At 40.3% G+C, this 15,868-nt stretch overlaps 1 protein-coding gene across 1 annotated transcript in view; it reads left to right on the top strand.

Annotated features, from left to right (window-relative positions):
• Positions 1 to 15,868, top strand: part of angpt1 (angiopoietin 1) — a 116,567-nt gene that overhangs the window by 51,613 nt on the left and 49,086 nt on the right. The window contains exon 5 of the mRNA XM_034160576.1: positions 9,228 to 9,355. Within this exon, the coding sequence (XP_034016467.1) occupies positions 9,228 to 9,355 (128 nt within the window). The remainder of the gene's footprint in view (positions 1 to 9,227; positions 9,356 to 15,868) is intronic.

Genomic DNA, 15,868 nt, shown 5'->3' on the forward strand with positions numbered 1-15,868 from the left:
TCACTTGTTTGTAATGTCTGTAGTCTGAACGCCTAGAACGCCTAAATTTAAATCTAGTAAACCTGAGGTCCATTCTGTTAAACTGTGGTCTGCTGACAAGATAGAGGAGCTGAAAGGATGTTTCTTGTGTACAGATTGGGACATTTTTTTCCAAAATGCGGATATCAATAATGCCACAGAGGCAATTACTGGTTACATCTCTTTCTGTGTGGACTCAATCATTCCCCAAAAGATTATTAAGAAATACCCAAATAATAAATCGTATGTCACACGGGAAATACGGGAATGTATTAATAGGAAGAAATCAGCTTTTAAATCAAGGGACTTTGCAGGGGTTAGGGTCGCACAAAAAGACCTGAACCAGAAGATGAGAGATGCTCGACTGCAGCATAAGGAGCGCACAGAACGGGACCTTTCCAGAGTGAATAATAAGAGACTGTGGGATTCTGTTCGGGGCATGACAAACATGGACACAAAAAGGAAACCTGTAATTGACAATAATGAATTTGTAAAAGCCAATGAGCGAATGATTTTTATTTGCGTTTTGAGAGTGATAATCAGGAAGAGTGCAGGGAAATTTTAAAAGAGATTAGGTGTAATTTGCATGAGGACAGAATTTTAATTGACTCACAATCAGTTTTCAAGTTTTTAAATCAATGTATACTAATAAAGCGACAGGGCCAGACAATATGTCTGCTTTTCTTTTAAAAACATTTGCAGAGGAGCTCACTCCAGCTTGGCATCAACTCTTCCAGCTCTCTATTGATACTTATTCAGTACCTGAGCTTTGGAAGAGATCAGTTATTATTCCAAGAAACCATGCCCCCAAGTGAATAATGATTTTCGGCCAGTGGCCCTAACCTCTAATATAATGAAAGCATTGGAGAAACTGTTAATTCAGGAGCTTACTGTAGAGGTGGAGCCACACTTGGATCAGTATCAGTTTGCGTACAAAAGGAAGCGGAGTACGAGTGATGCCATTTTAACTATATGATCTTGGTTTTAAAGCATCTTGAGAGTTCCTCTGCAGATGCCAAATTAGTTTTTATTGATTTTAGTTTCTGCTTTTAACTGTATCCGGTCACTATCCTTCTTCAAAAAATGATTCAGTTGAATGTGAACCCTTTTTTAATTAAGTGGTATCATTCTTTTTTGACAAACAGGTCACAGCAGGTGAAGGTCAATTCTGTCTGCTCTGATATTGCATTAAGTAGCACTGGTGTCCCTCAGGGCTGTGTTAGTTCACCTTTTTTATTTACACTGTATACCAATGACTGCATCAGCTATCAGCCAAACCAGTATGTTGTTAAATTTTCAGATGACACTGTAATACTCAGTCTGCTGAACACTAGTACTAATTCAAGTTGTCACAAATCTGGAGTGGACAGGTTTGTGAACTGGTGTGATGTCCATCAATTGCAGATTAATGTTAATAAACAGTGGAGATGTTGGTGGACCCTCGGGCTGTTGGAGACCGTAGTGTGGTCACCATACATGGACGTAACATTGAACAGGTGGATTCATATAAATATCTGGGGGTTTATATCGATAATAACTTAAGCTGGCACATGCAAGTGTCAAGTGTTTGTGCCCGAATCCACCAGCGTTTGCACTTTCTTCATCGACTCCGACTGTTTGGTGTATGTAGGAATATTATGCTGATTTTCTACAGAGCAACGATTGAGTCCGTGTTACGGTATGGTATTACTAGCTGGTTTTGTAATTTAACGGTTAAATCAAAAACTCAAATATTAAATCTGATTAAGATAGCTGGCAAAATCATAGGTATGGTGGTACCTGTAACTCCCAAGAGTTGTTTGAACAGGCAGTTCTCAGATGTGCTGACAATATTTTAACAGATGAGTCTCATGTTCTGCACTCTGAATATACTTTACTTAACTCAGGAAGGAGGTACAGGGTTCCTCTTTGTAAATATAATCGATATAAATATTCATTTATTCCATTATCAGTGAAGCTCATAAATCAGCAGATAGTTCAGGGAAGATAGCTTAAGGTTATGTATTGCGGAATTTGCACAAAGATGTTAATAATGTTGGTAGTTATATTTTATCCTTGACTTACTGTGTTGTTTTTAATGTATGGGTGCTATGTACTGGATGTGTTGTTTGTGTAGCAGACTCTGTCCAAGGCAAATTTCTCCTTAGGGAGACAAATAAAGACACTTTGACTTGACTTTGACGTTTGTCATTAGGACAACTACTGTATGTGCATTAATTGAGCGCACGTACTCAAACAGAGACACGCCCTTATCATGGTCTGAGATGTTGCACGCTGTTTGGTTGACCCGTGTGACGCTGCTTTGGCGAATGCAAGTGCTATTTTCAAATGGAAGCTTATGGTGTGATCCATCATCTCTATAACATCTCCCAACAACATTAACACCTGTCAATAGCTGAGGGTGCAACCATATATGTTGCACTTTCAGTCAAACCCTGATCTAAATCCCTATAGTCTACGTTTTTGTCTATCCTGTTTGATGATGTGCCTAAATCAAGCACCTCTTGCCAAATTCTCAGTGTGCAAAGCACAGTTGAGGGATTGCCTGTGCGAAAGTACAACTGTGAGGAAGCACTCAAACATTGTTAGCGGACCATTTGTTCAGGTGTGACATTATAGCTGCAACATCATTTATTTTACCAACCTCGTGAAATTGTGATGACACCAGGTCTATTAATGGGGCCCCATGCTAAGACGTGGGCGTGTGCTGGCTGTTATGTTCCGCTTCACTGGAGACCAGCATGAAGAAACTCAATATACTGCTGTTAAAGGAGGTTTGGTTTGTCTTTTAAACCAGCACGAAGCTCTTTTTTTGCAACAATTGCTCATCATGTTCCTTCTCTGGTCTGCACACTTCACTGAAATGTCAAACAGCTCAATGTGTTTTGATTAATAGCCTCATTTAAGTCCTCTGAGTTTCCCCTCATCTGCAAAGCGATCAGGGATTTTTCTCATTGCCCTACATTTGACCGAGGTTCCAAACTCATTACGCCTTTCTCAGCAACAATGTCCCACTCCATCCACACAAGTCCACAAATCCCATTGGTCCCAAAATCCCATTGGTCACAGGAGATTTCACATAAATGTGTCTTTTTGGGCCAATTGGTTACACGCTTGTAGCCATGGCAATCCCATTTCCATTTGAGGATTTCCTGTGGGGAATCCTCAAGACCCCACGGTGCTGCAGGAGGTTTCCTATCAAACAGGAAACAGCGTGGGGATGAAGGGATGTGGGCGTCATGGTTGATTCACGGCTGCACATGATTAACACATGCTTTATGCTCTTCCAATTCTGCTTTCAGCAAAATGTCACATTTTAACACCATCTGTTTAGTTTGGATTGTTGTACATCACATTTAATTACCAGAGATCATCAGAAATTACTTTGGCGCCGTAACCTCGTGAGTACAGTATCGTTGCCTGCCAGATCTGTCAATTGCTGTGTTTGCGTAACGTAACTCATCTTATTGCTAATATTTTCTTCAGATGTGTTATCTCACTGTCAGGAAGGTCAACAGGTCGTTGCCCGTACCCCTCATTTGCGACTGGTAGTCCATTGAAACGGAACGTGGCTGCTGCTTCTCTGTGGTTGGTCCTTTCCTACTCCGTGGTGGTGCTGAAGGTTGAAGCGGGTGTGCAGGTCAGAGGTTACCCCCTTTCCTCACCCTAGCCTGAATAAGTCAAGCTGTAATAGCTCCTGGGGGACGGCCTGTCCAAAGGAGTCGAGGAGTAGGTAGATTTCATGCGATGGCTGCAGTTCTCAGCAATCTTTAAAACAGAAGCAGCAGAACTCTATTTCTTTTTGGTCATTCGGGGGAGGACTTTTGTTTGTTTGAGAGAAGGACTAGTGTTTTCGTTTGAGGAAAGGGGTTTGCATTTCAAGCCATGGAGGGGCGTCTGCTTGTGGTCGGTTCCTATTTTCCAAAGTGAGCTCATGCATTTCCTTTAAATTCGTGGGCTCAAATCACCCACTTTACGATGGGAACAATGCCACGTCATTCTAAAATGGAGCTTTAACATTCAGTCTTTTCAAAAGTACAGTCTTTGTGTGTTTTTTCCCTTGAAGGAGGGTCCAAGTGGTATTTCAACACTTGCAGTGTGAATTGAGGGTCAACACGTTTGGTGCGATATGGCGAGCTCTTGTTCAGTAGTAACCATTGTCTACATCGACTTAGACTGTTATGAATAAAGTTTTTTGGAGGTGCTTACTCGTGTGTAGTAAATGCAATTTCTTTAGTTTTTCAAGCAGAGTATCCAACTATTGCAACAGTATGGCAACATGATCCATCTTAAACCTCCGCAGGATTATTTTTATTCTGATTACACTGATTGTAAATGCTGTTAATGTGAGACACACTAATGATCCTTTTTTTTCTGCTTAGAGGTACATCTGACGTCAATGCTGAGAATAATAAAGAGATTGGTTTATTGTGTGTAGCATTGTATACATGTATGTTAAGACTTGGAACCAAACCATCTTGCTTAAACAAGAGTTTTTTAGTCAAACGCCTACTTCTATATTTGGTCCGAACATTACTTCACCTTTTGATCACTTCCTTTTTCCTTTGAGGTCAAATTAATGCTATGATAAACCAAAAGTACCTTGAAAAAAAGCAGGGTACTCATTTAATTACACATTATTGCCAAAACCTATTCCAAAATAACCCAATGTGTGCAAACATCAAAGTGGAGTCACAGTAATAATGTAAAGAGAGCAATGTGTTTTTAGACAGGAAGTGTCAAACTGGCAGTGTGTGGGCCTCCTCCGGTCCCTGCATTTGTGACGTATTGCCGTTTACATGCCATATGATTGATATTAAATGTGGTGTCTCTTCTGGGTTGTACATTAAACCAAAGCAATGATTTTATTAAAAATGTCACATTGTTGTGAACAAGCCGCTGGGCATAATGGAGGCACAAATCCCCAATTATGACTGGTGTTTTATAAAAAGTAGAGCAATTGGTAGCATCCAGTTGTCCAACCTTTTGAATTGACCTTTAATTTTCGGCATGCACACAAGTAGTTAGTACGCCTCGTCTAGGATTGCAGGTTAAGGCCATAGATCAAGGTCAACGTCAATTCAGTTTATTCATTATTTATCACAACATAGGTCACCCCAAGGTGTTTCACAAGTAAGGTCTAACCTTAGCCAGCCCCTTGAGCAAGAACATGGCAACAGTGGTGAGGAACAACTTCAAATTTATTATTCTTTTGCATGTTGAGATAATATTGAGGCCAGCCTATTTCACTGAGGTCAAAGACAATGGTCACAAAGAGCAAAGGGAAAAGGTCATGGTACTTTGACAGTATTGCGGAAACCTATTTCTATTACATTCAGTGACAACCCTTGTTTTTTTCATGATAACATAGCCAGACAGACTTGTATCTAGTAGAAGCAGGATATATCTGTTATCCTAACAGTCCTGACTAGGGATGGGTATTAATAAGATTTTATCGATATTGATGCTATTATCGATTCCACTTATCAGTCCTATTCTTTTTCGATTCCCTCATCAATATCTTCTGGAAAATTTTCTGTGTACAAAATGTAGGCTTTACAGGCTTTCTATGTCAAGTGCACCCTCTTAAAGTAAATCTTAAAGTAAATAAATACGAGTCTTAAAGGAAATAAATATGAAATTGGTCACTAGATCCTTGATCTGTGGACATAAATACAAATAAATAAAATCTGTACATGGTCACTGGATCCTAGATCTCTGGGACAGGTTCATCCAGGAGTCAGCATAGATATATTTAGGACATTATTTTGGTGATTAGGGATATCCTCATGTATTGTAATAAATATTCCAGAGAAAGGCAAGAGCTTCTTTCAGAATTTAGAATAATAGGCCTGAAAGAAGTTTCTGTTGGAAGTATTTTAGGCATAGGATCAGCAGGTTAGGGGAATTGGAAACTTTATAATTGTCCAGGTCTCCCTTGTAAAAGAAATCTTGATCTCAATGGGACTAACCTGGTTAAATAGGAGATTAAATTAAAGTGGGAGGGGGAAGAGTTGGCTTTCTAAATACACTAAGAATGGCTCACAAGACACCATGACAGAACAAGGCAGAGGAAATGTGACCCGGCCTGGAGGAAGCTCGGGGCCCCAGTCTGGAGCCAGGCCTGGATGTAGGGCCCGTCAGTGAGCACCTGGTGGCTGGGTTTGCCACGGATCCCAGTCGGGCACAGCCCGAAAAGGCAATGTAGACCTTCCATCGCCACCCTGTGGGCTCGGAGCAGAGAGCGGCTCTCCTTCGCATTGAAAGGAGCCAGTTGAGGTGGTTCGAGCATCTGGTAAGGATGCCCACGTCCATCTGGGAAGAGATCCAGGGAAGACCCAGGACTAGGTTGAGAGATTATATCTCCACACTGGCCTGGGAACACCTTGGTATCCCCCAGTCAGAGTTGGTCAATGTGACCGGAAAGGGAGTCTTGGTTCCCCTGCTAGAGCTGTTGCCTCCATGACCCGATCCTAGATAAGCGGTTTAAGATGATGACGAAAGACACTGGACACGAGAGGATTTAATGCTGCTATAACAGACTGATGCAGAAGGTGGAAGCAATGCAACAATAGCGATGCCGACTATTGCTGAGAGGGTGTGCTTGATTTATATTACAGAGGCACGTTTTGAGGTCGAAGCACATTTCCACATTCACAAAATGCCTCAAGAAACCATAAAAAATACATAAAAGTACTTAATGTACTCATTTTTGTTGTCAATCTGGGTAAATCAGAGTCTGACCCATTTATTGTGAAGCTAATCTTATTTCCTAAGTGGTGCATGCGCAAGATAAAAACAAACGTGTTTTCGTTATGGCGAGTGGTCGACGCTATCTCCAAACACCAGCTAGCTCCAGCGTAATGTGAACTGAAGAACCGATAAGGGAATCATTAATCAAAATGGCTGTTGATGTTGGTGGATCGAATCATTTCTTATCGATTCTTAAGAGGAGCCAGTTTTGATACCTATCCCTAGTCCTTACAGACAATTCCAGTGCAGTGAAAATGATAAACATTATGGCACAAACCCTTTTGTGGCTGCTAGAATACCTGATCCATATTTTATTCCATGTAACATGCACTTTATATTTCCTTGATTCTTGGTAGCCCCCAAGTAATTTCAACATTGGTTTATTAAACTTTTCTAAACCAACGGTCTCAGACATCCCAAGTAGAATATAAACAGGCTAAAGTGTCTGATTGTCACCAAGTTACAGAGGATTTCATGAATGAGTATAACATAAATATTGTCAATTAAATAAATCTGAAGGCTTTAGCTACATGTTTCCCACAATCATGCTGTTCCTAAGCAATATCGCCATATGTGGTATGTGCTTTGAAAATGAGTTGCAGTTTGTGTCGATCAAATATGAAAAGAACACTCATTAGGTCTTGTAGAAGCTCTTAACTCTGTGGTATTTTTTTGATTGAACATGTTCACATGGGAGCAGGGATGTCTGCAGAAGGCCCGTTTAGCACAATTTTTCACTCTTTAGTTCAAGTATATGGGCTCGTTTGGCAAGGGCACTGATTTATGCAATCACTAAAGCCCTGCTGGTCTGTTCACATGAACCCCCTGCTGAATACGAGTCCCCGTTGAGCTACAAAATATTTTTCTGTAAATAAATATTGGAACATAAAAAATATTTGTAAAGCTGGGCAGCAAGCTGTTCAAGCGAGCCGCTCCTATGCCGGAGTATCCAGTCCTTCTGCGGGCAGGCTTTTTTTTTCCACAGTGATTGTGAAATAACTGTCTACACTGTTATAGATGGAAAACCAAAAAGTTGCCCTGTGACAACAGTGTCCCTGGCTTTTAAAATGTACCCCGCTGTTTGTCGGCTTGAGTCAAATTAGCGGCTGACAGGTCCGTCCTTTGTTGCCTTAGAGTTTGAAGAGCGAAGGCCGACTCCAGCAACCTGTCACAGCAGGCAATTCTTGTCACTGACCACTCAATACTTGTCAAATGCTCGGAGAGTTCGCCCAAATAAGCATCCCGCTTCCACTGGGAAGTTCTGTGTGCCTGATGGAGGATCAAAGAGAATGCTTAAGGAATACTGACACATTTCACTTTTCAATGGCACCTTCTTTGGTTCAACAATAAAACAATAATGTGAAACCTGAGATGACCTCGTATGGGATGACAAAGAAGGACAAGTAATGGGAAAAGAGGCAAATCTGAAAGACTTTCCATCACTATCACATGGGTTTGGAAGGTAAACTGCTTGGTCCAACAGGAACTTTGTAGCGTGTAGTAGTTTGTCCTTAGTTCTTTGCTTGGTTTCAGAATGGTGCCACCATAATCAGAGATGGAAATGGATGCAGTTGTTAAAACTCACCTGATTGATTTTACGCAACAGGACTCAAGTGAACTTAATATTTTTAAGAGTTTGGATTTTACTGAGGTTTAGTCTTTTAAAATGCTTGTTTGTTTGTTTGTTTTTTAATATGAGAACCAAAATGATCCAAGTACTCTTTAATCCTCTTCAATACGCATTGTGAAGCAAATCTACACACTTTGGGTCCCAACCAGAACTTTTTTTAAATGCTATTAACATGTTTTTTTTTATGCCAGTTTTGCAAGTGTCTGTAATATAACTAGATAGGATCACTTTGCAGCTATTAAAAATAATGATAATAATGAAAAGTATCTGGCTGATAAATCACATTTTAATTGTTTCCTCTTTTTTACACATAACTTTGCAATATTTCTACTCACTAGAGCTGCTGGCACAAATAACCTGAATAAAAACTGATCTGATAGTTCAGTAGCTATGAAAAACTGACACTAAAGTCAACATTTTGCCAATAACATTATGTCAAACAAGCAGACCCCAAAAGAAAAATTATGACACCCAAAGTATTTAATCAAACTGAATCAAAATAAATAAAATTGAAGATAAATGCATAAGTGACAAAATTTAAGATGAATAAGTATAACACTTCAGAATATATACATATACATATATATATATACATACACACACATACATACATATATATACATACATACACACACATATATATATATATACATACACACATATATATATATATATACACACACACACACACACACACACACACACACACATATATATATATATATATATATGGAAGCTAATGTTCCAAAACACAACACATTAGGGTTAATGTGACACTGTTCTGTCATGTCAAGGGTATTGTACAACGTTCTCTCCATTTCTGCAGTGGTACCCAACAGTACAAAGAAGATTGATGAAGAGAAGAAGTTTCGTGACTGTTCCGACCTTTACCAAGCTGGCTTCCATAAGAATGGAGTCTACACCATCCAGATCAACCCTCAGGAAAACAAAAAGGTAGTGGGCCACGATCTGAAAGGCAGCATGTTGCAGTCTGTAATGTGAAAAACTAACTTGTCATCACTTCTAAGTAGCTCTTTTGTAGTTTGTCAACACCGTGACTTGTTTCATTTGGCGAGAGAACCATTTTCTGACTGAGGACACTGGACAACAGCCACTAAAGGCTGTGAACATCAAGTTCTAGCACTGCTACAGGAATAATTCAGCTGAAAATATTCTTGGCACATTTGTGAGTGCAAGAGTTCAGCAGTGGGTGAGCTGTGAAACAAGGCTGTGAAAGAGGACACAGAGCAGGTTAGGAGGGTAATTATGGCAAAAGAGCAAGTCCAAACTTGAACACAAGCACTGTACTGTGATTTCAACAACTATAACTAGAACCTAGCTCATATGCATGGTTCAATTACTCAGTGGTAAGATATTTGTGGTTAACCTCAATTTCTTGTCAAAACTCTGCACCATTTAAGCCTTGGGCCAAATACCTGAATGTGGGCATGTCGCTACCAGCTAGGGTGGCAAAATGTACCACCCATAATTTCCTGGGTATATGTCCCTAGTTAATGTATGGCCATCCCAGGGTGGTAGTTATAGCCAGGTATGAGACAATGAAGAATTACACAAGAATCAACATTAAAAATGTTCCAATCACACTGAAAAGTATACCATGTTATGGGTCTGATCATAAAGATTCTAAAGAAGGTATAGTTTGGATGATCTATGACTGAATTTTCTGGAGTTATTGAGTAACAACACCAAAAAACAGTGACAAAGGTAAATTTCAGTTTGTACAGGAGTCAAAGGTAAAAATTGCTCCAATCTTGGTTAAAAGTGAAACAATTATTGGCTGAGTTAATAGGATTTTAAAAAGGAATAATTTGCACCATCTGTCATACTTGGTTATGACATTACAGGGTAACAGGTCATAGAATCCAATAGAGGTTGACATTGTTTGATCTTTACTTTGGAGACCAAACATTTATTAATCCATTTACTAATTTCATCAGCTCAACCAATAATTTGCATCACTTTTTACCAAAATCAGAGCAACTTTAGCTTTAGATCCCTGCACAAATTGAAATTTACCTTTGTCACCATTTTGCGGTTGTCACATTCAATCATAGATAGTTTGAACTATACCTTTTTGGAATTTCTATGACAGACAAATGTAGTGTACCTCTCAATACGATTGTAGCATTTCAAAATTTTGACCCCTATGTAAGCTCTTATCGACCCCTTCTGGCTCAAGCCACCACCCTAAGATGGTTATCGCACATTTAAGTCCCTATACGAGGTCTGTTAGAAAAGTATCGGACCTTATTCTTTTTTGCAAAAACCTGATGGTCCTAAATCAAGCCTGCTTGCGTGAACCAACTTGAACCTTCGTGCGCATGCCTGAATTTTTTTTTTAACTCAGTTGCTGGCAAGCAGCATTTGAGTGAGGACGTATGCAGCGCGCTGGGTGGATTTTTATTGCAAGGAAAATGACGGAACGAGTGCAGCAGCGCCACATCAAATTTTGCCAGAAACTGAGCGACAGCCAGGTGGAAACCATCCGGAAGATTCAGACAGCTTTCAGTGACGATGATATGGGAATCACACAGATTAAGGAGTGGTACAACCGGTTTAAAGACGTCCGCACAACGGTGGAGAGCGAGCGACGCTCCGGTTGGCCATCAACATGCTGAAATGACCAGATTATTGTCAAAGTGAACGCTGTGGTGATGCAGGACTGTCGTGCAACTATCGGAGAGATTGCAGAAGAGGTGGACATCAGCACTTTTTGGCACATTCCATTGTGACAGAAAATTTGGCCATGAAAAGGAGTGGCGGCGAAATTCTTTCCTTAAGTTTCTGACAGAGCAAAAGCAGATTCGCTGGTCATTTCAGCATGTTAATGGCCGCCCGGCGCATCGCTCGCTCTCCACCGTTGTGTGGACGTCTTTTAAACCGGTTGTACCACTCCTTAACCGTGTGATTCCCATATCATCATCACTGAAAGCCATCTGAATCTTCCGAATGGTTTCCACCTGGCTGTCGCTCAGTTTCTGGCAAAATTTGATGTGGCGCTGCTCCACCCGTTCCATCATTTTCCTTGCAATAAAAATCCACCCAGCGCACTGCACACGTCCTCACTCAAATGCTGCTTGCCAGCAACTGGCGCAATCGACAGGTGTGAAAAAAATCCTGCATGCGCACGAAGGCTTGATTTAGAACCATCAGGTTTTTGCAAAAAAGAATAAGGTCCGATACTGTTCTAACAGACGTTGTACATAGGTGACCAAAATGCCATATCAAAGGGTTTGCCACCCTGGTTGGTAATGACCAGCCTTTTTGACCCATGGACTAATTTCTGTTTTGTTATTGTTCCAAGCAAGCATTTTCTTCTTTCTGTCACTACCATGGATCGCCTGCCCCTTTGGTTGACAAGAATAATACAACTTTTATTTTTACTCAACTCTCAACCTTTATTTCTAATGGCCCCTTCACATATAGTGCGAAGTTTGGTCGAATACCGCGAAACAGCGCAAAACAGTTCGAATTATGCGCACCATGAAACATCACCCACAGGATTCGAACCCGCACCTCTAACACTCTGATTACCAATCAGAAACTTTACCAGTGAGCTACCATCACTGTCCTGTGACAGGAGCTGGAAACTGCCTCATATCAGGAAGCACATGGATGTATTTAAAAAAAAATAAAAATGACGCACCATATAAAAACATCGCCTTGTATTAAATCCCTCTCATCAAGCGGGCAAGACAAATATGATCCGTCTGTTCCTCTGTAGATGACCCATGGTCACTGACACACAGTCATGAAATGACATGAATAAGAAGCAGTTGCTCATTCATTAATATCCACATCTGCTGGCGCGTGTCCTGCCGGCTGACACGTGTGTCTTGTGGACGGTGCACCACACAACACCGTGTCATGTTTAACAGAGCTCACGTGGGTGACGTGACAGTCAGATCGTCTGCTGTGTGTTCTGATCTGACTGTCCGTTTCAACCTGGGGGCAGCCTGTCCATGTGCGTGCGCTCACTCGCTGCTGCCTGTTGCCACAGTGATATATGTTTTTATTAATGTCACTTTAAGACAGCAAACAGACATATGTGCATCACAATGGTCAGTTTTTAGTCCATGTCCGTCCAAACACAGTACTGTCCAGCTAGGATGTCCAGAATGACAGATCTCCACAGCTGCTTCAGTGTGCGGTAACACCTGTCAGTTTTTAGCGCACACACCAAAGCTACACTCATGGGGCACTTAGACAAATTCCGCTGCCAGTACGACAGTGATTCTTTGCAGACTGTTGTCTTGCCAAGAATGTGAATGGCCACACATTTTCTAAGTGCCATGCGAGCATTGTTAGATGTTTGTGCATGTCACCTGGAATTTGGCCAATGCCTGGTGCGAGAGTGTTCTTCATGCGCACTTATTGCACAATTCGACCACATTCGCACTATGTGTGAAGGGGCCATAAAGCATGTTTAAAATGACAGTAGTTGATCAAAGTGCTGTACAAAATAAAAACAGGCACCAAGTTGCCCCCATTGTAAATAAATAAATTATAAATAACAATAAAATTACAACAGGCAACAACACAAATAAAAAAGGAAAATAAAGAGTAAGAAGTAGTAGGAAATAGAGATATAATCGCTCATTTGGATCCCAGGTTCAAAGCCCACCATGCCTGTTCTCCATGTACGAATGCAAATTCTTCACATAGTATGTAGTCATGGAGTCAAAAGAACACTGTTCCTTTAACCTGCCCTCATTTTTTGTATGTTTGAGACATTAATGAATAATATTAATGTATCTAGTGGCAGCAAAAGTTGACAAATATTTTGGTGTGACATTGAAGTCTTATTTCAAAAGTGTAGCATGTGTTGTGGGCACAACAGCAGTTAATTTTGCCGAACAAATGCGAGATTGTTGAAAACTGTTGCATGGCTTACTTTCACCCACCAGTTCTTTTTGGGAGATCTTAAGCAGGTTGTGCATGGAGCCTGTCTTTCAAAACCCAGCGTGTTGCTGCTGGGCTTCAGACTGATGTCAGAAGATTGACGCATTTGTGTATTTTTTGTGCGAGCATACGGTGACTGATGAAGCGGTCTGAGAGAAAATGATTCTGTCAGTGGTACTTCCTTAATTACAGCCAGGCTGTGTTCGTGTGTGTTCAGCTGCATGGGCTGACTGAAGTGAGAAACCTTCTCCGCTCCACCCTGGGGTCTTCTCCTCTAAACAAAGAGGAGCTCTACAGATAGAGCTGCAGCCCGGCCTTATCACCTTACATGCACTGAGGGCCAAGGTGAAGGGCCACATTACACCCAGGTGTCTGCTGGTATGGGTCCACCTCGTACCTTCACTTTGATGTGTGGAAACAAGGTCCTCTGACGAGGAACATCTCCAGGGAGCTGGTGAGGGATAAGAGAAGGTGATTAAGTTGGAGGACTACAATATGTCACATTCCCAAGAATGATTCATCATGAAAGCTGGGAAAAGGAGTGTTCAGAAACCAAATAACTGACCACTTGACCCTTCACTGTTTGTTTAAAGATGCTGAGACTCACTGAATGTTGACTTTATCGGCTCTCTTGTTAAATTACATCTTTGAAATCATGATAAAGCATAGACCTGTGAGTCTATGTTTTCTTCTGTTTGGTAGATGGATTACTCAAAAACTAAACCAATTTTCAGGAAACTGGCTGAGAAGATTGGGTTTGAGCCAGAAATTTAAATAAATTTAAACAGTACAGCCATGAATTTAAAATTACAAGACATTTATTCACAACTGATTGTTGTGAAACTGCTTTAGAATGATGGATCTGTCCCAGAACAGATTCAATTTAACTCTTCAAAAGCTGGAGAAAAAAAAGCAGAACCAAGATTTGAGTTTATTTTCTAAAGAATGAGTTCATGTCACAAGATAGATTGCTTGAATTAAAAAAAAAAAAAAAAAAAAATGGAGTTTTTGACAAAATTTGTGAAAATGTGGACCTGGTCTGGAATGAATACCATCATTTAGACATAAGGCATTCATTCTTGGGAGTTGGCTTTTTAGGATCTGTTCACTTGAATTATTTAATTGGGGTCTTTATTTGTTCATTTCTTGGTTGTTTATATCCAAATTTGACTGCCAGCTTTACAACTTCTTGCTCTTTCTTCAGTTCATGATTCACCATTTCAAGGCAAGATTCCAATAACACATTTGTTAAAAACACAAGTAATCAAACAGGGAGAAGTTAGTCCTCAACAGGCTGTATCTTATGCCAAGACACCATAGTGTGAAGTGGACAACAGTCTAACGCCCCCTTTCCCAGAAGCTACTGTCATCTGAGCACTGATATTGATATTGCATGTGCTTATAGACAAAAACAAGAGACAAAAATCAATTTATTATTCAACTAAACTGCAAATATATGAATTTTTTTAACATTTATGAAACACTTCTCTAAACAAGGCCATAGGGTCACTGACCCTAAAGAGATTCCCTCCACAGTGATCTATTCAACAATTCAGTGTTACAACCAAGACTATGATACATACACTTTTCTTTCCTTTATATTTGACATCCTTGACCATGAAAACATACCACTAGAACTTTGAATCACTTTTATGTCTTTATTAGTTCAAAGGTTATTGTATAAAAACGAATTTTCGGTAATTTTCTTCTGGATCTAGCTCCATAACATTTGAAGCTACATCAAATCTGATGACACTTTACTGAATCAGTACAGATTCAGCTACAATTTGGTGTTAGTTGTGCATCTCTAGCTTCATTTGTCACCCCACACTGACACATTTTCTATTTTCCCTATATTTTTGCATATTCTGGATCACCAGATCCGGAATCCGGATCCGATCATCGCCTAACTTTGTTGTTTGATAGAACATTTGACTATGTTACACCCTAATATTTTTCAAGCCTTTCTGCCTTGTTTTTGTGGAGTTAGAAACTAGAATGTCAAAATTCCCCCTATCCCGCAATGGTGAAGAATCCTTTAAAAAAAATTCCTGGATCCGGATCGGATCCAGATCACCACTAAAATTGAATCACTTGTTCCTCTTGTCATTTCCAATCACTCCACAAAATTTCATCAAAATCCGTTCAAAACCTTTTGAGTTATCCTGCTGAAAAACAGACAGACACAAAGACAAACAAACGCGACCGAAAACATAACCTCCTTGGCGGAGGTAATAAAAGCCAAGATCATGGATTGCATAGTAATGGGCCCCTTTGGCATAATACCTGTGAATAATGACTTTTATTGCCAGTTTTCTTCAGACAAGTCAGGGGATGGATACATGAACATTTCCAAGTCACTGAATATGCATTGGACTTTATTTACTGCAATTATGAAGAAATACAAACAATATGGCACTCTATGGTAAATTTGCATAGAGTAGACCATTCTCAAAACCTGAGTGACTGTGCAAGAAAGAGAAGAGTGAGGAAAGCCACCAAGACACCCAAACAACGCAGAAGAAGTTACAGGCTGCTGTGGCT

The sequence above is a fragment of the Thalassophryne amazonica genome, chromosome 20 (genome assembly GCF_902500255.1).
Source record: "Thalassophryne amazonica chromosome 20, fThaAma1.1, whole genome shotgun sequence".
NCBI lineage: Eukaryota > Metazoa > Chordata > Actinopteri > Batrachoidiformes > Batrachoididae > Thalassophryne > Thalassophryne amazonica.